Below are 22,011 nucleotides of genomic sequence, written 5' to 3' on the forward strand. Positions count from 1 at the left end.
GAGATAGGAAAAGCAGCCTATAAAAGGGGGATTTAGCATTTGAAGTGAGAAGATGCAGATCTGCAATGCAAAGGTTAAGAGAATATTAGAAGGGCAATAATTCCATCTGATTAAACTTTTATCTGGCAGGGCTGTAAAATGTTCAGAATGAATTAAGGGTTTTTATTAACAGATGTAAGGGCTCCATAAAAGATTTTTTGAAATCTAAGTGGCAGAGAGGGAAGATCTGAGCGTCCATTAGAAGAAAGAAGTCATTGTATCATTAAGTTATGATCTGATTGTCGATCGGGAGGGAGAGCAGCCCACTCTGGGGGCAGGGCGAAACGGAGGCTCTGCCATTGAGAGGCCTGGTTTTCACAGATCTTTCATATAGAGTCAACTTGGGGTCTTAGAGCCTTCTCTTTGCTGGAGAGAGGATGGTCAGACTGGCTTTGTTTTGCTCCAGAAGGTTTGACCAAGACAGAAGAATGCTTTTGCTATGCTCCACTATGTCTCCTGCCAGGACAGATGCCGCAATATCCTCTGAGCATGCATGAAGGGGCTTCCTGAGATCCAAGGCTGCACTAGGATGCTGCGCCAGAAGCCTGAGGCCCTTGGACTTATACTGCCCCCTTCCTGCCCCCGCAGCCTGGGGCAGCCACTTGCATGCTGAATGGCCTGCCAGCCTCGCCTCGGGCATCCGCTCACCTCGTGCAGCGACGAATGGGCAACGCAGGGGGGACATGCCTCGCGTGGCGACAGAGGGGGCTCTGCCTGCCCGATGTGGCATGCGTGCCGCAGCTTCACCACCGCTGCCCTGACCCTGCCCTGCTGCACACCCCCAACCCTACTCTAGGGGTAAATTTCCATTGAAAAGAAGGCGATTTTGAAAAAGACTTCCATGAGTAGCTTTTTCTGCGCAGCTCAACATTTCTGCCCATTCTGAACACATTCCAACCATCCAAACCGTGCCAGGACACCTCATTTTCTCAACCCCAACCCTACCCTGGTGCAAACCCCTAACCCTAATAGAGGGCGAAAGTTCTATTGAAAAGGCCTTCCTTGAGCAGCTGTTTCTGCACTGCTCATCATTTCTGCCCATTCTAAACACATTCCAACCGTCGGATTCATGCCAGGACACCTCGTTTTGCTAACCCTAACCCTACCCTGGTGCACACCCCTACCCCTAATATGGGGTTACAGTTCCATTGAAAGGAGGGTGATTCTGAAAAAGCCTTCCTTGAGTAGCTTTTTCTGCACTGCTCATCATTTCTGCCCATTCTGAACATATTCCAACCGTCAAATTCGTGGCAGGACACCTCATTTTCTCAACCCCAACCCTACCCTGGTGCAAACCCCTAACCCTAATAGAGGGCGAAAGTTCTATTGAAAATAAAGCCATTTTGAAAAGGCCTTCCTTGAGTAGCTTTTTCTGCACTGCTCATCATTTCTGCCCATTCTAAACACATTCCAACCATCAAAATTGTGGCAGGACACCTCGCTTTTTGAACCCTAACCCTACCCTGGTGTACACCCCTAACCATAATATAGGGCTAAAATTCCATTGAAAAGAGGGCGATTCTGGAAAAGCCTTCCTTGAGCAGCAGTTTCTGCACTGCTCATCATTTCTGCCCATTCTAAACACATTCCAACCATTGGATTCATGCCAGGACACCTCGTTTTGCTAACCCTAACCCTACCCTGGTGCACACCCCTACCCCTAATATGGGGTTACAGTTCCATTGAAAAGAGGGTGATTCTGAAAAAGCCTTCCTCGAGTAGCTTTTTCTGCACTGCTCATCATTTCTGCCCATTCTGAACACATTCCAACCGTCAGATTCATGCCAGGACACCCCGTTTTGCTAACCCTAACCCTACCCTGGTGCACACCCCTAACCCTAATAGAGGGCAAAAGTTCCATTGAAAAGAGGGCGATTTTGAAAAACCTTTCCTTGAGCATCCTTTTCTGCACAGATCATTCCTGCCCATTCTAAACACGTTCCAACCACCAAAATCATGCCAGGACACCTCGTTTTTCGAACCCTAACCCTGCCCTGGTGCACACGCCTAACTCTAATATAGGGCAAAATTTCCACTGAAAAGAGGGCGATTCTGGAAAAGCCTTCCCAGAGTGGCTTCTTCTGCACAGCTCATCATTTCTGCCCATTCTAAGCACATTCCAACCGTCAGATTCATGCCAGGACACCTCGCTTTTCTAACCCTACCCAGTGCTGGTGAATCTTTTACAGACCAAGTGACCAAACTGCAACCCAAAACCCACTTATTTATCACAAAGTGCCAACATTGAAATAAAACCTGAAAACTGAGGTTTTAGTTTAGAAAAAAACACCAGTTCACGCAAATATATACGGCAGAGCACTGACTGGCCATGCGAAACCTCGGACGAGTCGCGGCTAATGAGTCGTGGCTCGTGACATCACTGTCTGGCGCCGCTACTCCTTTCTGGGCATGCGCATGGCCCTTATGTGCGCTGTGATCCGATGCTCGGATGCTGGGGTGGCGCTGCGGCGACTCGGACCTCTGGGTCGTTTTGGACCTCTTTGCGGTGAGCGCATGTGGAGCGGGGCCCACGCGGGACCCACGTCAGCTCCCGTTCCCAGGGCAAGCGCCCTCCTTCTTGCCTCCGTGCTGCTTCTCGCGTCTTTCCTCAGCCAGACTCGCCCTTCATTTGCGGATCCGGGATGGCTTGTCTGAGCATGGCCGACGCACAGCGGTGGCCCTCCTTCCCCAAAAGCAAGTGCTGGGAGCATGGCGCCTGGGCAGCCAGGAGACCGACGGTGCTGCCCGGGAAGTCAAGCCATTCAGGAGGTTCTGGGTTGCAACGTGATAGACGAGCTACACTGGGGGTTCTTCACGGGAAAATCCATTTTCTGCCTCTTTGTCTTTCTTCCAGGAAAGCTCCTGGGTAGGCGGGAGAAGGAGAGAGACTGAGGGACCTCTTCCATCTTCCACAGGTTCTGAATCTGCAGTGGGGAGAACTTCTCTCCCTGCGGAACCTGCACTCCCGAAAGCAGGAGAAGACCTGGGTCAGGCAGTGGAGGGAGGGGAAGGAGAAGGCAGCGTTGCCGACTGGCACCGCCTACGAGGCTCCAGAGATGGGACATGAATTCCCATGACTGAGGGCCAGCGGTGGGCCTCGCAGAGTCCCTGTGCAGCTCTCCCAGGCAGGAAGGTGTGAGGAGCCCAGCCTGGCGGGGCGGATCCCTTGAATTCCTGCCGCTTGGCTCCCCGGATGCCGGCCTGAGTTCTCGTGCCGTGGCCCAGCCTCGCCCCAAGCACGCGTGTGGGTGTCCAGCAGGAAGCGAGTCCATGTGGCACTCTGGACTTGCTGGTTCGGCGTTCGTTGCGCAAAGAACTGGGCACTTCGTGCGCCTTATGCGTGCCTTTGTGAATGCGCGAGTGTCCGGAAGCATTTGGGGACGCAACGCAACGCAGCTTGCTTGTATGGGAAAGAGCCAGGTGGGTTGGGTTCCATGCTTCAGGAGCGCACCTGGGCTGCAGAACTTGCCCACCAAACCCCTTGCTGGCCGACCCCAGGGGGCCACTGGCAGTCCTCAGATGTGCTTCTCAGGCCCTGCCCCCTGCCCTTCACTGGTGCCTTGGATCGTGACCCCTGCCTAGGCTGGCTCTCTGTGCTCCTCTTCCTCCCTTTTTTCTGCCTGGCAGTGGACTTTTCCTGGCATCCGTGTTGCATTTTGACATCTGCAAACGGGCCCCCCGTCTGCCCACCCCAAGATCAAGGGCAGCCGTTTAGGTGCACCCCTTTCCCTGCAGAGGGAGAGGAGCAGCCCTGGGTGAAATTCTGGAAGGGCTCGGTTGTGCCTCCGCTTGGAGAGCTTGCATTTTTAATGAATTTCATATTTCTTGTTTTTCGAGTAGTCACTCAGAATTCTTCAGACGCTTTGGGAAACAAACATAATAGACTTAATGATCCTACTGAGCAGTTAAAATTCAAATTGCCGAGCGCAAAGAGCATCGCACCGACAACCACTTTCTGTAAATTACTCCCCAATCTGGTTTGTGATAAAAACAAAAATAAAAGATTTTTAAATGCATGTAGTGCGTGTTCTTTCACATCTGATTTACTTTCTTCCTTGGTTGCTATTTTCCCGCATAATCTGTTTTATAAGAAAAATAGCATATGAATTACACACACACATGTACATTTCTGTAGCTGTTCTTCTATAGAACACTGTCTGGGTTCTTTCTCTCCAATTGCCCAGAAATACTCGTGTGCAAGCCCCCTTTGACACCAAGAGAATAACAGTGGCGGGAGACCGGCATTCAGGGGATTATCTTCTCCCAGGGGTATCCGATCCCTCACCACTTGGGAGCATGTTCTTCCGAGTTCAATGGATTTACTCCCAAGAAAATGCGCACAGCATTGGATGGTAAGTGTGCGTGTTTCTGCTTCCAGAGGCTGAAGCCCCATCAAGGCCAGCTCACATAATAATCCCTTCGCACCAAAACATGAATACCGTGCCATCAGGGCTGTTGCCAAGGGTTGCGTTTCCAAGCTCAGAGACGCAAGACGTGGGGACTCGTAATGGGGACCGAGTGCCTGGGGAGAGGGCTTAGAAATCAGCCTGGAATGGCTTGCAAAGAAGCAGAGCTTTTCCTTGGGTCTTTGGAGAAATGGCTTATTCCGAGCCAGTCCAGACTGGGCCTGGCTCATCCGCAAGTCGGTGGCCAGAAATGAAACGCTTGCTGGACTAGTGTGGGGGGGAGGGCAACGGGGGGAACCTGCCACTGCTGCTCCGCTCGCTGCTAAATAGAGGAGGAAACGCAGCTGGCAGCCGTTATCAATAAAATGGCGACTGTTCATTTCCTCGTGGGGCTTCGCTAGGGAGGAAATGTTAATGATTTCAAAGCGCTCTGCAAATTGGAAGTGGCATATACAGATGCTGCACGTCTCGGAGAAAAAAAGGACTCTAGGGAGAACCTCTGCAAACCTAGGGCGCGTTTTAGGGGCTGTTTGGAGCAAGGCTGGAAAACATCTCCCTGTGAAGGCTGCATGCCTTTGCTCAACCCATTTCCCTTCCCCAGCGACTGAGGTCCTGCGGCAGAGCCACGCTGGAGGCCCAGGATCAGGGAGGGTACTCCAGGGCCACCCCTGCCCAGTGCCAACACCCCTGGGCCACCAAGGCCATGGCCGGACAGAGCCAGCGCGTGCGACCCTCGCTTGCGTCGGCCACGCGGACGGGCCAGGGGAGGGCCAGGCAGAGTGCACTGCCATCGCGTGGCGAAGCCTGGGCGGGGAGCGCTGCGGGTCCGAGGGAAGCGGAAAGGAGGGCTTCCCCACCCGCCATCGGACTTCCGCGAGTGGCGCGTGTGCCTGGCTGGGCTGCATCCCCGGCCGGAGCGATCTGTCCTTGGGGCTTGTCCTTCTGGGAAGCACCAGTGCTGGCAAGCCGACAGCTGGCCCTGACTGAGCACCATGTGCGGCAATCTCTCACACTCGCGCATGAACGGCGATCGCACCAAACCCCCGTCCGAACCGGAGCGCTCCGCTCGCGTTCAAGGCTCCCAAGGGAGCAAGCGTAGCCACAGGAGCGGGGAATCCGGCAGAGCCCGGCTTGGGGGACCCTGCAGAGCACGCCACCACTCTCCAGCCTGTGCAGCAGCAGCCAACGCCGTGCGCTCCCGAGATGCCAGCACATCGCTGCAGGTGGGTCTGTGGCCCTTGCACCTGCTTGTGAAGACCGTGTTTGTCTCCAGAGCAGGCGGGCCGTGAGTGCCGTACATCCTGGTCAATGAGTGAGATCTCGTTTTGGGCGCCTTCTGAGGCCGAGCCCTAAAGAGCAGGGCTTCCTCTGTGCTGGCTCCCTTCGTGCCACTCCCCTCGCAGGCGGCCTGGCAAGCGTGCCCTCTTTGGCCATCAGGCCAAGCCCCCGCTCAAGGCAGGACTCCAACTCAGTCCGCAATCCAGTGCCCACCTACCTGGGAGTAACTCTCCCCGACCGAGGTGGGCCTTACTCCCGCGGAGTCCTGGCCAGGCTGGCACGGAGAGCCGGGCCTGCGAAGCTTCCTTGCCTGCAGCCACAGCTGTGGCCCCTTCCGCCAGATGTGGTGCTGACCCAAACGGAGCGGCCCTTCGGGTCCCAGGCAGGGAGAGGTTTCTCCCATCACCCACACGCTGCTTTTGTGACTAGAGAGGGCCGGGACTGGGCCTTGCCTCCGGATTTCTTCCCGGCTCTACACGGAGGCAGCAGCAGCCGGACCAGGGGCCGTCTGCAGGCAGAGCCCGGGGGGCACCAAGGAGCTATGGCTCGTCCGAGGAACATGCGGCGCTCTCTGGCTGTAGGCCTTCCGGCACACGCAAGCCGAAATGGCTGGCATGTCCCCACTGCGCCGGGCACCTTTGGCCCTTCATCAGCGAGCGACTGGAGAGCGGTATCTGCGCAGAAGGCCGCTGCTTTCCCGGGGAGGTTTCTCTGGGGTTCAAGCCCTCACGGGGCCTGGAGGGGCAGGAGCGCTTTCCTCCCGGGTTGCTGCCGCTCTTTCCGATGCCGCCGTCATCCGCACACCTCCCACGTAGAAGCTGCCTCTCCCCCTGTGCATGAGATGCTCTCCACCGCCACCAGCAAACCGGAGCCCGCCAGGACGCTCCATGGGCGTCCACACGCGACTGGCGTGGCCCATGTGGCAACGAGGCATGCTCTTTCCAAACAGCGGCCTCCTTCCAGACAGAGGCCATGTGCTTCCGCTCCAACAATTGTGAAGCATTTATTTATACCTGTTTATCATACTCATTCCCTGCATTTTTCCTGGGAAGGAACCCAGCGCACCTTAACCAATCCTCTTCCTCTCCATCTTGTCCTCAAAACAACACTCCTGTGAGGTAGGTGAGGCTCAGAATACCCAGGGAGCTTTGTGGCCAAGTGGGGCCTAGAACCAAGTTACTCCCACCTTCCGCTGAGCACAGGTGTGACGCTGGACAATTGAGGAGACCAAGTGGCACAGAAGTACCAGGTGTGACCTTCTCAGAAACATAGAAACAGAGCGAGTCAGAAGGGGTCTCCCGGGCCATCTAGTCTGACCTCTGGCATCAGACGGCTCCGCTCACGACGTTCTTAGTTCTGAGAATGCGAACAGGCACCGGACCGGTTCCTCAGAGCACTGGATTCCGGTGTGTGAACCTGACGCAAGCCTTCCAGTCACTGAGGATCAGAATGATCAAAACATCTGACTTCTGCCTTTGCAGCTGTTTCCTGTGAGGTAGAGCTGGCACGATGCTTGGGGGGAGGCGGAGGGAGAATCCCACACGGCGTGATTCATGAATGCATGGGTCGGTGGCCCTCTGGGGCCAGGAGAGGGGCCTCCCAGAGGTCATCTGAGGAGACAAGCGGCAGGGGCCACGCTGAGGCCCTCCTGCGGCTTCTCCATCCCTGCAAGTTCCCCCCGAAGCCGTTTTCCTGGCACGGAGAAGCGCTTTGAGCCGCAGTGTGTAAGCAGAACACCTTCGGTCTCCAGAGATGGATTGTTTCCATCGAGAAAGCCCCAGCCCCGAGTTGTCAGGAGCCAAGGAGGGTTGCCAAGGGCCTGTGGAGGGCACACGGTCGCACACAGGCCTGTGCAAGTGCAGATGACTCCGGCGCATCACAACGGGGGGCTCCTCAGGGACGCATGGATGCCGCCTGCGTGTCGTGGGTTGTCAAGAGCGTCTTATTCCATCACCTGCTCCCTGACGGAGTGGGATTCTTTCCCCTTTGGCAACACTGAAAAAAAGCCTGCTGTAATTTATGCAGCTTTTACCGGAATGGAAAATGTCGCGTTGTTTTCTGAGCTTAGCAAATGATCCTGGAGAAGATGCTTCAGAGGCTGAAGGCCGAGCAGAGAAGGGGTCCTTTCTTTATGACACTTGCACCCAGCCCCACAGGTTGCGCTTTTTGTACGCAGTGCACATGCAACCTGTACCTCTTTTTGTGTGTGTGTGTGTGTGTGTGCTTCAAAAGGCATGCATTTTAGTGCATTTTCAGCTGTTTCCATACTTTTGCATGACAGATTTAGCCATCAATTCCAGAAGGTTGGGAGTGCGGAGGGCCCAGGAGCACATGGACTCCGAAAAAGCCCGTCAGCGAAAAAAGCCACAGGTCAGATTCACGGAAGCGCAAAATAATTTGGCCGCATTTCAAAATACTGACAGGCCCTGCTTGTGAGGGTCATGGGATGCAGCTGTGGAAGGCCCTTCGTGGTGACGTGCTCTGGTGGAAGCTGATCCGCAGGTGTGTGAAAAGTTCCCTTGTGCCGCAACACCGGCCCACACGCCCCGTCCAAGTGCTGATCGTGAGCACGCGGGCACCGCAAACACCTGTGAACAGTCAGACACGTCCTTGCGCTCTCCTAATTCCCGGCTGCCGGGTTGATTTGCACAGATCTGCTCCGCAGCATGAGTCAACGGAGGAAATCGGCACAAACCAGGAAGTCTGCCCAGATTTGGGGACGTTTATGCAAAGCTGCTCTTCTGCTGCTGCTCGTTTGCGCGGAGTGCGAGGAGCTGCCGCCACAAACGGGAACCGGGAGCAAGACGAGCCGTGAGCCAATATTCAGCCACGCCTCGCATTCTGGGCACTGCTCAGTCAGCCATGCTGGCCTGCTCTTTGCCGCCCATGGATTAATTAATGGGGAGATGGCCTGACCCCCCAGGGCCGGGGGAAGCTGACGAGGCCTCCGAGAGTAAATGAATCTCAGCAGATGAAGGGAGCCGGAGGGAAGCTGCCCGCCAGATCATTGGAAGTGCATTAGCAGCTGTGGCATTTGCAATGCAAACCAGCCCATGGCGGCTGCTCCCGTGCTCCTCCTCCGAACAGCATGTCCTGTGCCTGGCACGCGGCACGGTCTGCTGCGGAGCGGGCCGCTGCAGTCCGTCCAGGCGCCAGAGGAGGGGCAGAGGAGCATGCGGGGGCTGGAGCCCCGGGCAGGGCAGGGCTGGGACGGGAGGGGACGGGACGGCCAGGCCGTTGACGCAGGCCAAGTCGCCACCCTGCTTTGGAGGGAGGTGGCAGGGCCGAGGAAGGAGCCCGCGGAAGAAGGGGCAGGACGGCGCTTCTCCGGTCCAGCAGGGCTGGCGCTCTCCGAGGAAGAAGAGGCTGCTCTTGCTGGCCCGGGGCGGGGGGGGGTGGCGAGCGGCTCCTGTCCTCGGGGCTTCAGCTGCAGGGGGGCTGAATTTATTTATTAAAAGCTTTTCTAGGCTGTCCACTACAAGTGTTGGCTTGCAAGAAAAAGCAAAGGAAAAAAAGCCGAAAATATAAAACAAAACAACATACTGCATCCAGCCTCAATAATAAAACCCAGAATAAAACCAGTGAAACATTTGAATGCTGGGAAAATAAAAAGGTTTTCGCCTGATGCCGAAAAGAATAAAATGACGGCACCAGGCGAACCTCCCTGGGGAGCAAATTCCATAGTCGGGGCGCCACCACAGAGAAGGCCCTTCTTGGACAACTAATCTCCTACTCTCCCGGAGAAGGACCCCCGCCTCAGACCTTGAGGAGTGGGCGGCACGTGCAGCTGAGGTGACGAAGGAAGGAGGTCTTTGTGGCGAGATCAGTCTGACCACGGCGGGAAGGGCCAGAGGGGGCTGCGCCCTCCCGTTTGAGGCACTGGAGGATGCTCTGGCCCTGCGGGTGGGCTGGACACCTGGCGCCCTCCCGCCAAACCCCAAGGCGGGGGACTACAGGAGGGGCAGGCAGGCCGCAGAGGGCCGTATCCCGTATCCCGGGCCGTATCCCGCAGGGCCGTATCCCACAGGGCCGTATCCCGATCCACAGTCATCACCTAAGAGACTTGCAAGGAAAGCTGCAAAGTGAGTTCACCAAGCAATTATTTCGGGTGAAGTCCAAGGGCAACACGAGTGGATCCTTCTTAGGGAGCGAGTCAGCTAGACATCAGGCAAATGCATCCAGAAGCGACAGCAAAAATCTTGCAAGGGCTCGCGTTCCTCTTGCACCCAGATCCCTAACACAGGTGGGAGCCACGCCGCTTCAGACCAAATTCAGTCCTGCACTGCTTCTCCCAGTGGCCAACCAGGCGCCCCAGAAAACTTACAAGCAGGACGTGAGGGCAGCTCTCCTGCCTTCCCAGCCCCCCAGCAACGGGTGCCCATAGGCAGCTGCCTCTGAAGGCAGCACCGAGCCACCAGGCCCAGCAGCCACTGATCGCCTCCTCCTCCCCGAGCCGCAGGCCCTCCCCCTCTGGCTGGCCTCGCTAAGCCAGGCCCCTTCGGAGAATCGTGGCCGCCCCATGAAAGGCGATTGTACTTCGTCGTCGCCAATGGGGAAGCCCGGCGCTCACCGAGTTCCAGCAAAGCTGGAGCAAAAGCTGAGGGCAGATTCACCGGTTCAGTTGCAAATGGACATGGGATGGTCTCAGGTCATCCTACAGAACATTAGCAATCAGCTAAGCGAACCAAGACTTTTTGGAGAAGAGTGACAGAAGACCAATGACCCACGCAAAACGACCCCACGCAGGAGGGCTGGCTGCAGAGTTTGGGGGTCGAGAGGATGGTGGAAGCGCCCTGCAGGTTCACACCACGGGTCCATCTAGTCCAGCCATCGGGGCACGAGGACAGCGGACTCTCCTGCCAGGTTCCCCAGCTGCTGCGTGGCACAGACCACCAGGACCAGCAGCCACTGATAGCCCCCTTCACCGCGGCCTTGCCGAAAGGTCCCACTAGTAACTGGCCGCGGAAGGGAAGGGAATTCCATCCTGAACTATGCAGCCGGGGAAGGACTGCCGTTTCCTCTGACCTGCCCCTGCCCCAGGCAACCTGCTGGGATGGGCGCCTTGGGTCCCGGAGGGCCCCCCCCGGCCACTTTCCCTGCCAGGCATCATTTGGATGCCTCCGTCCCGTCCCGCTCGCTTGCCTTCTGGCTGGCTGCCCTTGACCAATCCTGGCCACGAGCGCAGGAGAAGCCAGGCGGACGTGGACCACCCCACCTGGTCACTCAGAGCGGCCCCGGGGACCCGCCGGGCCACCGCCGTTCTTCTCTGCCTCAGCAAAGACTAGGGGATAAATTCGGAAGAGGACGAGAAGAGGAGGGCCTGTCTGCGGGGTCTTGTTCATCCTTTTATCTCTGGAGGGAGGAAGTTCACTGAACCTTTGCCAGCAACTCACTCAGGCTAATGAAGTGCGCCAGCGAGGAGACTAAATAATCTTGAACCATCATTCGGCTGCCTTGTGCAGATGGGCCGCCAAGCCGCAGCAGCTTCGGGGGGGCGCGGGAAGAGACTCACGCCCCCCCCCCCCGGAGGATTCTCCGCTTGCATGCGGGCCCTCAAAGCTCCACATCGCCCCAGGTGCTAAAACAGGATGTTGTGGGTTTGATGCCTGCCCAGCGGAAGCGGCACTCTGGCTCCCCACATGTCTAGGCGGAGATATCCTGGGGTGGGCGATGGATGTGGGGGCAAAACGATAATGAGAAGGTCGCATCCTGGGTGCGCTCAGGGGGCTTCCTTTTTATCACCCGGCTCAGAGTCGAGCGATGGTGCTGACGGGTTTCTCTGCGCCCCTCATGCCCCCGACCCGGCCACAAGGAGGTGGCGCACGGCCCCGCTCCAGCCCCTGCCGCCTCTCCCTGCCAGCACCAGCCGGGCCAAGTGGCCGCCAGCCCCCGAGGCCATCAGCTGTCTGGAATTGGGCCGGCCGCGCCCGGCGGGCCTGAAAGGCTGCAGCTCCCGAGCCAGAGGCCTGGAAGCCTCTCTCGGGCCACCGGCCCAGGGCCCTTCCGCCAGGACTGCGGCTGGCGCACGCCAGCGGCGCCAGTCCTCCCGGAGTCCAACCCGTCCGCCGTGGTCTGCCCAGCGGCCCACCCCTTTCCCCCGGCCCCCGTGGTTCAGTGTGTGCCCAGCTCCACGCATTTTCCCCAGCTGAAATGCCAGGCGAAGGCCTCCGGAGTGGCTGGAAGAGCTTTCGGAGAACACATGGAGCACGTCTGGCCCCGTCCCAGCGCCCTTTGGCCCCTCAGCCGCGGGCAAGCAACTCCCGCGCAACCCTGCCTGCCGCAGGAGGAGGTTCCTCACCCACCCTACACTGCACATCCAGGGTGGGGAGCGACGGCCCTGCGTCGCTGTGGGACTGCAATTCCCGTCAGCCCCAGCAAGCATAAGTGATGGCGGGGGATGATGGGAGCTGCAGTCCCACAGGCCGCACGTGCTCCTGCACATGTGCTCTGGTGGGTTTCCAGGGACGGGCGGGCCCGACCTTTCTCGGCCTGGCGCTCTCCAGGGGTCTGGGGAAGCCGGGCTGGCCCCTTCCCCACTCTCCCAGCCAGGGACCGCCATCCCGGCCAGCGGAGGAGAATTCCTTAAAACGCCGGTGCGCCATGCGCCGCAAGGCCTGCCTCTGGCTGCCGTGAGCGCTGCCGCCACTCGGCCCCGCCGGGGGACCCCGAGCTGTTCTGCCCTGGGCTGGGCTTGCTCAGCGCCCTGTTCGGAGACAGAGCTGGCAGCACGTGTGACCGCAGGGGAGAGCGGGTGGGTGGGCTTCCCCAGGCGGAGCCGCACGCCTGCCCCGCCCCCCCCGGACGCAGCCGGGCACTTACGATGTAGCAGGTCTCACAGAAGGCCTTCTTCTCCACGGCGTAGAAGGGCTGGCCGCGCAGCTTGCTGCCGCAGGTCATGCAGGTGAAGCACTCGACATGGAAGACCTGGTCCATCGCGGTGCAGCCGGTCCCTTCGCCGACCACGTTCTCCCCGCAACGCGCACAGCGGCCTGGGAAGGGTGTCAAAAACAGGCTTTATTTTATTGCTTTTGCTTTTGCTTTTGCTTTTGCTTTTGCTTTTGCTTTTGCTTTTGCTTTGCTTTGCTTTGCTTTGCTTTCGCTTCGCTTCGCTTCGCTTTAGATGGATGCCATGTTCCACGTCTAAACATGCTGGAGCAGTGACCAATAAAAATGCAAAGACTAACATGCCATCTTGAAAGGGAATAATCAATACGAAGCAAGGGGTGGCCAGCCAAGGGAGGTTTCTGGAAGCTGTTTTCGGGAGCCGCCAGAAACAACCTCGTGGCAGTGCCTGCCCGCCCACCCAAGGCAGAGGGTCTGGAGAAACGGAGCCGTCGTCCTGGCGGCATTTCCCTGGGGGGCTCCAACCAGGCCCAGGCGGCAGACCAGCCGATGGCCTCCGTGACCAGGTAGGCCGATGGAGGGCAAAAACCAAGTGGCCAGTTTTGCTCCTGGTCTCCAAGGAGAACAGCCAACGGATGCAGGAGGAGCCCTGCTGGACTGACCTAAGGATGCCGGCTCAAAAGATAAGAGCGTGGCTGTGACCAAAGGGGGCACGAAGGGGCATCTCATTTCGCATCGCTTCCTGGACCGCCTCCCCTGCCAGGCCTGATGGGCAAACCAGAGACGGATTCGGGTGCAGGCTCCGGGGAGGCGGGTGTCTAAAAAGCGGCGTGGGGGGGAGGCACACGGGCCTGGCCGAGCCTCGGAGGGGACAGAGCGCTTCCACCTTCCCCGGCAGACCTTGCCAGCAATTGTCTCCTCCCCAGCTGCTTTTCCACTGCTGCCTTCCCAGGCAAGTTTTTAGCTTGCTGCTACTCTCCCTGAACCTAGGAAATATGGCAGGCTCCAAAATAGGCACACAAGATCTCAGGATGGAATGGAATGACGAGCTCAAGAGCTCCATTGTTATGGATGCAGCACTGGCATCTGTCGCAGAAGCATTAATGGCTCTTATCCTACACCTAATCTGGCAAAAGCTTGTGACTGGGGGATGCTGGACTCCACAGTGGCTCTTTAATAGGGGATCGTGTAAGTCAGTGAACCCCGGAGGCACAGCGCAGCTAATGCTTCTCTTCCCTACGTCTTGGCAGCGCCTGCTGTCTTTCACGGGGAAGGTAATGATAAACTCTGGGATGGAAGCATGTGCACCATCTTCTCAACGATCTTTTCAGGGCCCAGAATAGGGTTCGAAGGAACGCGAGACGCCATGTTGAAACTGAGCAGGTCTGGGCCTGGCCTGAGCTTGGAGGGGAGACCACCTGGGAACGGCACGTAGCCAGCTTGACTTCCACAGTGGGAAAAAGCAGGGATATAAATATAACAAACAGACAAACAACCTGCTTCTTGGAACTTAATGCAAGGTCAACATAAATGGATCCTCTGCATTCTTTCACTAGCTGAAAAACTAATATTACAACACGGGGAGATAAAAGGCCACCTTCTATAAAATGGCGGGCTAATGAGGAGTTGATAATGCCTACAATGTGATAATGTTGTTGTGGGGATAAGATGGAGGAGGAGATATAAGCTGCCTTGAGCCCTTTGTAGGAAAAAGGCAGGATATAAATTGGAAAATAAATAAATAAAATAAATACAATGTTTGAAGGGTTAGACTTTAAGCAAATGGTTGCTACAGGGAGGCTTGCCCTCCCTCTGTTGAGGTCTGTGTGTAATTACGCCCGGGAACAATACCAAACCTTCTCATGCTTAAAATATATGGGGTGCACACTGCATAAGCATCTATTGCAGCGGACGATCCCAATCCTTGCTCTAGAAAATGGCTAACATTCGATACGGGATTTCGGCTTGCGCCTCAATCCGTCGGAAGTCACAATGGGAACATGAATGAACAGAAGCGAGTCATCCCTTCCCACGTCCTTTGACTGCAGCAGGACACCTTCCGGATGGGACGGCGTGTGCCGTGCCCCAGCGCATCCTTGCTGCTGCACAGGGACAGATGGCGAGAGCAGAGGAAGCAGAACGTGTCGCCTCGCACCGCAGCGTCTTTCTTATGTAAATACATTGGACCGAAACACCCACCAAAGGGCTCCCAAAGGCGCCATCAATAACCACGCTGCCTACTGCATCTCCGGGCTGCCAGGTGCTACTTTTCTAATTGTTGCCACTCCAGAGTCCCTCCGATAATCGTGCTTTAGAGATTCACGGCACATCCGGCTTTTGGGCAGCCAGAACCACTGGCAGGGAATGTGGAAAAATCATTATTCCTAATGAAGAAATATTGATGACAAAACAGCATTTCTAGGACAGTGTCGAGCATGAGTCAACAGCCGAACCATTTTCCCTCTTCCAGGCCTTGCTCCCCCTTTCCTCCCCCGTGCCGGCTTCATCCCCGGGACCAAGCGTCATCCTCGAGGACGTTCTGCTCCCAGGACGGCCACGTGACAGCTGGGGGTCAGGATATTTAGGGCGACGTGTTCGTATGGGGAGGAAGGCAAGAAGGACAGCGCAAGATGTTTAAAATTAGCGATGTGATCATTATGTTTCAGCTGTGCCACGGTGGTCTTTGAAGTCAAGCTTTCCGGCAGAGTTGGAGGACCTTCACCATGGTGACATTTCTCATATCATGGCAGGGAAGGGCAGCATCCAGCAGGAGACAGCAAGACTACGGAAATTACATTCGGCCCCATTAATTGCTTAGGCAGGATTTCGTATTTCTTCATAAACCTGTGTGACCCGTTTTGCCAGAGACAACCAACAAAAGAAAGAAGTGCAGGTGCCCTGTGAAAGAAGCGCTCTTTCTTCGGATAAGTCACTGGCGAACAACTGTCCTCGCTCGATGGGAGCCAAGGGCAGTAACTCCTTCGTACCTGCAGTGCAAGAAATACTTTTTGTACCTGGTTCAGGCTCTGCACCTCCCCAGAAAGTTTCAAGGGTGGCAAATGCTAGCCATGCATTTCTGGAAATCTGATTTCATTCTATTTCAAAGTGCAATGGTTTTAGATCATGCTTGATGCTGTATTTTAGCGTTGTATTACTTATTTGGTTAACTGCCAGAGAGCTTTGACTATTCACAGTTGTCAACCTGGACCATGTCCGATTGCAGGGGCGGCTGGGCGGGGGGCGGCAAGAGTCTTTTCAGCCTGAAACCTTTCCTTCACACACAGGGAGCTCTCATGTCAGGAAGAGGGCTGGGCTGGAGCTCTTCTGCCCAGCAGGCTGGCTTTCTATTTGTGGGGTGCAGGAAGCACCCCAACCTTTTGCATCCCTGCCTCTGACACCCGATGGCAGTCTGAAGTGGAACAGCCCAGACCAGGGCTGAACACGTCAAGGACAATGAGCTCTTCATCTTCATCATCTTCATCTTCCTGCTGCTCTGGGTCATCTCTGAGCTATGCCCCCCCCCCAAGATGAGTGCCCCCCAAATGTCCCGTCCTGCTCTTGTCAACTCAAGGCTCCGGCTTATTTATGAACCAATCCACCCCATAGCTGCCCCTCCTCTTTTCTCCTGCCTTCTCACGATGCACCTGAACTCCGGCAGCTCCGGTCTTGTCGGTTTTGCTTCCAGGGAAAGCCCCGGCTCAGTCTGATCCAGGACCCCCGTGCTCCTCTTTCTACCAGCCCAGCTCTCCTCCAGCGCCGTGTCTCAGATGCATGGGCTCTCTTCCCAGTTCTCCTCCTGGTCCAGCCTTCACACCGCCCCACAGTGACCAGGAACACAGCGGTGAGAATGACCTCGGCCTCGGCCTGCACCCCCAGACTTCGAGATCCCCTCAGGTCTCCTCACTGTGCCCTTCCAAGCCTCAGCCTTCTCTGAATTCCTTGGTCACAGTCTCTGTTTGAATCGATGAGTGAGACCGGGGTGTGCAAACTCTGCCACCCTTTCCATTTCTTTCTTGGTGAGATCCAAGTTGTGTGGTTCTTTTGCAGCTGTGCTTTCTGTTTTCTCGCTGCTCGGCGGCAGCCCTGCTTCTGCACTTTCTTCTTTCTCTTCCATCAGGAGTGGCTTCAATTCATCGCCGCTTCCTGCCAGTGAAATGGCATCGTTGGCACTTCTTCAGTTACGGCCACCTCTTCGGCCAAGTTGCACCCCTTCCCCGTCTGATCCTAAGCCCACTTTCTCCATGACTGAGGAAGCTACGGATCACCCATTCCCCACTCCATCCGGTTCACGACCGTCCCCGGATCCCAGGCAGGTTCCTGGTGTTGACACGGGAGCAACGCTGATCTGCATGGATCCGCATTTCGGAAGGAGAACGTCTGAGCCATCCGTTTCAAAACATCTCAACCACGGTATCTTCAGAAATTGCGGGGTGCAGAGGAGAAGCGCTCTGGACTGCCGCGGCCCCCTCATTTGCAACGGCCGCCTCAGATCCCATTCTGCGTCCTCGGTGCCACTTCAAAACTACCTATGAAAACACAGGACTGAGAGGCATCGCATCTTCTCCCGCTCAGAAAAGCGGGGCGGCGGTGTGGGCGAGGCGGAGAGTCTAAGTGCACAAGCGACAAAAGCCAAGCGGAAGCACATCCTCCCCACAAATGGCAGTGCTGATTGTTACACTGAAAAACAACCGCTCTTTTGCCGAATTATCCTCTTCTGTAACAAGGGCGAATTATCTAGATTTCCAAGTGTGATGGCAGATTTTAGCAGCAGGCGCCTCTGATGAATACCTCCGGTGATTGTCAAGTCGGGTGGCTGAACACAGTCTCTGCCTGCCCGTTTTCGTTCCGTTTTTCTTTATTTTCCTGGCCCTCTCTTGCCTGGATTGCTTCCCCGTGGCACGGCACACCGGAGGAGAATGGCTTTACAGCCAGGCATCGACTCCACACGTGAGAAGAAGGCCGGGCGGAGGCCAGTGCCGGGAGAGCATCGTGGCCTCTTGGCCCTCACTGAGGGCTGCGGAGCAAACCCAGTGCCTTGGTCCACGTTTTGGAGCATGCTGGGGCGGGTCCACAGCCCGGGGGCCAATCATGCCCAGGGGCCCGGCCTCGGGCCCCGGCACCCCCCGGCTTCAAGGATGCTGAAGTCGCAGGGCCCGGAAAGGCAGCGAGCCTTCCGCCAGGCAGGGGAAGGCCGGGCGGGCCCGGTGGCGCCCCCGGTGGGCTTGCCTCTGCGTGGCATCTCCCATCCTCGCCCCTCCCCACATTGTCGGGGGCCTTGCTGCCCCCCTTGTGGCCCAACACGGAAAGGCACGCAGGAGCCTGAATCCAGCAGGACGGCTCTGGCTTGCATCCTGGGAAGCGGCTTTGCATTAAGATGTGGCTCTCCTCATAATCTGAAGAAGGGAACAACAGAGACCAGACCCGGGTTGTCCGGAAGCCATTTTGCTTCCCTTGAATGGCCAGCCTCGCTCCTCTCAGGACTGCCTCCTAGCCGGGCTCCGATGCCCCCCCTGCTCCAGATGAAGCCCACAATGCCGTCCGAGGGGTGGCCGCTGTAAGAACTCGCCCCGTGCTCCCTCGGGCGAGTGAGAGCCAACTCAGCCGCCAGCCGGATCTCAGCCAAAGGCTCCCACGGCTTCGGGCAGGAGTGTCCGAAATGGTTCTGAGGACCATACCAGCCGTGACAGCCCATGGAAAGGGCTTCCCCACAACTTCTCCAGGGGTTTTTGCGCAAACCAGGGATGGGGGAGACGTTTCCGCTCAAATTCTGCTGCAGGTGAACTCTGATTTCCGATGAGCAGCATGCTTAGGTACAGAGGAGGGGAGATCCTGGTCCGGTGGGGAGCAATGACACCGCCCCCCGTGCTCCAGATGCGGCTGTTGGGTGCGCAGAGAAGTGCCTGGCTATCAGGTGGGCGGAAGAGCCTGCTTTGAAGATGTACAGGTGTCCACTCCAGGTGCACGCAATGCTTTGAGCTGTGCTGCATCCTCTCACCTTCCACCAGATAAATTGACAGGCAAGGATGAGAGAAAGAAAAAAAAAAAATCCTTCACGCCACACATAGCCAAGCTGCTGAGCTCGTTTCTACACGGTGCTGTGAACAGGGGATGAATGAAAAATTCACTCCAGCTCACTGCTGATTAGGATTTATCCAGTTCACACCATCCAGATGGAACACGGACTCCAACGCAAGCTGAATCTCTGAGCTTACAACACGATTTGTGGATGCCCAAAGCGCATTCGACAGAATGGCACATGGCAAGAGGCGCGCTTTGGAAAAATGCCCAAACATGCTTTCGTAGATGGAGGAGAATGCATACATTTCTCACCCATGTGCAAACTGAATGTGTGCATCGGGCAGGGGCGGGGATATGCATGGGTCTTCACCTAAAAAGGCACAAAACCCAGTCTCACAATTGGAGAACGGTCTGAGCTGGGCCTGCTTCGAGAGGGCATTTAGAAGGCTTTTGCTGATTTGCAGCTTCTTCCTGGCAACGGCCATGAGCCGAAGACTACGGGGCGGGAGGTTGCTGGCCACCATGAGCTACGGCCACTGGGAGCATAAGCCACATGCTCAGAAACGCGCTACCTCTGCACACCAGATGCACCAGGAGACGCATCTCGTCACGTGTCTCGGACTTGGCAGCGGGTTAAGGAGCAGCTTGTTGGCCACCATTAAAATCATGTTTGGGGGAAGATTATTTATTTATTTATTTATTTATTTAAATTTTTTATATGCCGTCCCCATTGCTACATAGCCTCGGGACGGCTCACATCAACAAATAAATAAATAAAACAGTACAATTACAATTAAAACTTGGAAACACACTGGCTGCACAATTAAAACTATAAATATTAAAAATTATTAAAATACTGTTTGAATAAAAAGGTCTTGGCCTGGCACCGAAAAACAAATAACGACGGCGCCAGGCCGACCTCTCTGGGGAGCGCATTCCACAGATGGGGCGCCACCACAGAGAAGGCCCTCCTCCGGGAACTCACCCTCCTAATCTTAAGGGGCGGGAGGGCAAATATGGACGCAGGTGTTCCTTCAAGTATCCAGTTCCCAAGCCATTTAGGGCTTTATAGGTGATAACCAGCACCTTGAATTGAGCCCGGACTTCGATGGGGAGCCAGTGAAGCTGGTAGAGGACTGGGGTTATGTGAGAGTAACGCCCAGTCCCCGTCAGCAACCTGGCTGCTCTGTTTTGCACCATCTGAAGTATCCAGACTGTCTTCAAGGGCAGCCCCACATAGAGCGCGTTACAGAAGTCCAACCGAGAAGTAACCAACGCATGCGTCACTGTCGCCAGGCAGTCGTCCTCCAGGTAGGGACGCAGCTGACGGATCAGCCGAAGCTGAAGGAAAGCGCTCCTCGCCACCGCTGACACTTGAGCTTCCAAAGTCAGCTCTGGGTCGAGGAGCACACCCAAGCTGCAGACCCTGTCCTTCAGAGGGAGTGCAACCCCATTCAGGACAAGATCCAAGTCACCTACCCGGGAGCCCGAACCACCCACCAGCAGGACCTCCGTCTTGTCTGGATTGAGCTTCAGTTTATTGGCCCTCATCCAGCCCATTACCTCGGCCAGGCACCGGTTCAGTACAGATTAGTTGGGGTCAAAAGATACTTCCAGGGGTTAAGGGTCACTTGAAAAAATGTCAGTCTGCATGAGGACTGGGGGTCCTCAGCTGGGGGTCTTCACAAGGCTCATGACCTGAAACGTGGGAACTGAAGAGGAAAAGCGGGACACAAAGACGATTCATAAATACAGCAGCAGCTTGGATCTTTGCTCTGCAGCAGCGTGGAGCCAGATATCTGGGATGCGCTCCTGCTTCCTTCTGGGTCTGTAAGAGGACATGCCCACCCCCGCCCCCATTAGCAAACCAGAAGGCATTTGGTTTCAAGCAGCATTTCCCAGCATGTGAACGTCTGAGCTGGGACCAGCGAATGGTGAACGATGCAGCCCACACAGGAGGTTTCTCTCCCTCCATGCCAGTCCCTCGGACACGCCAAGCATTCAGGCTGTTGTGGAAATGTGGCGCACACGTGCAGACCCACCTGCCCCGGTCCCCTGGGGTTTCTGCAAGCATGCACACATGCACCACGTCCAGAGGCAATGTGCAGAACATGCAGCCACAACCAGGGTCTCCTGCCACAACGGCAGTGGGGAAGCAGCAGCCGCATGGACCGTGTGCTTCTTGGGGGGCAATGCCCTGCGACAGACCCTCAGCCCCCCTGCCTCTCCCGGGCAGCCGTCTCCCCCGCCGAAGCCCTGGGCTGCAAGCACGAAAGCAGTGGCTCCTCCCGGCCCGTCAAACGACCTTTCCCAAGCCAGCCGGGCTTTTCAGATGTAATTATTTGGACCAAATTATTTTCATGACTTAATACAATGCCTCGAAGCTTTCCAGCAAGGTTAATTAGATCCCTCCGTTCAAAACCTATCTGCTCTCAACTGACTTTTAATATGCTGTGATGCAGCTTTCTAAATCTGACCTAATGATATGATTAGCGGGCGGCTAGCTGGCCTGCTATGATTACCGTGGCACTGAGTCCCCGGCAGGAAATGTCTAATGCAAATTAGACTCAATTTCTTTGGCCCGGTCCTGCCTTCTCCCCTTCCTTGTGTTCCCGTTTGCTGGATGATCACCAGGCCGTGCCGCCTGGTGGCTTGCGCGGACCATAGAACATAACGAACAAAAGCAGGACATGCCTGTGGCCCAGTGCAACCTTGGGAACCGAGCGCTGCCTGGGGATGCTGGGACCTGTAGTCCAGCATATCTGGGGAGCTGCCAGTGAGAGGAGATCGGGCACCGAAGCCTTTTCCCCGTGGGGCACTTCCCACCCACAGGACCCGCAGCCAACGGAGGCCCCCCCGGAGACGACCCAGGACTTACCAAAGTACTCTGCTGACGGGGGGTTCTCCATGTCGTACAGCATCTTCTTGGTCAAGTGCTCCAGCTCATCCTCTGGTCTGAATAAAGGTGCATTTGGGGCCGGGCCGGGGCCGGGCGGTACACTCTGGGGACGCAAGAGACGGGCATCATGTGAATTTTCCAAGCTGACGCAATTGCCGGGACCTCAGGCCGATTCCAAACCAGGCTCCTCAATGCATGCGCCGGGGAAGGATTCCACCCAGCGGGCTGCCCGAGATGGACCCGACCGCCACCCTCGCCCTCGCCGCTGCCCACCGGCCTTTCTCCAAGTGCTGTCCAGCTGCAGTTCTTCCACGGATCTTTATGAGTGGGAAAATGCACAGGACGGCCCCTTTCCTTCCTCTACGTCCTTCCCCAAATACAAGGCCCAGCACACACGTACTTCAAGAAGTGGATCACTAGACCCCAATGATGAAAAAAGGGAAAATACAACCCCAAAGGGTGTGAAGTTGGGGTGTTTCCAGGTGACTCGCCCCGAGACCTACTGATGCACGGATCTTTTGTCTTTCC

At 56.4% G+C, this 22,011-nt stretch overlaps 1 protein-coding gene across 4 annotated transcripts in view; it reads right to left on the reverse strand.

Annotated features, from left to right (window-relative positions):
* The window catches only part of LOC123036804 (LIM domain containing preferred translocation partner in lipoma), a 221,842-nt gene that overhangs the window by 19,134 nt on the left and 180,697 nt on the right, over positions 1 to 22,011 (reverse strand). For all 4 annotated transcript variants that reach the window (XM_044456248.1, XM_044456249.1, XM_044456246.1 and 1 more), the window contains 2 exons: positions 21,463 to 21,586; positions 12,543 to 12,712 (listed from right to left, as the gene is read on the reverse strand). In XM_044456248.1, coding sequence (XP_044312183.1) covers positions 12,543 to 12,712; positions 21,463 to 21,586 — 294 coding nt within the window. The remainder of the gene's footprint in view (positions 1 to 12,542; positions 12,713 to 21,462; positions 21,587 to 22,011) is intronic.

The sequence above is a fragment of the Varanus komodoensis genome, unplaced genomic scaffold, assembly GCF_004798865.1.
Source record: "Varanus komodoensis strain SLA01 unplaced genomic scaffold, ASM479886v1 scaffold82, whole genome shotgun sequence".
Lineage (NCBI taxonomy): Eukaryota > Metazoa > Chordata > Lepidosauria > Squamata > Varanidae > Varanus > Varanus komodoensis.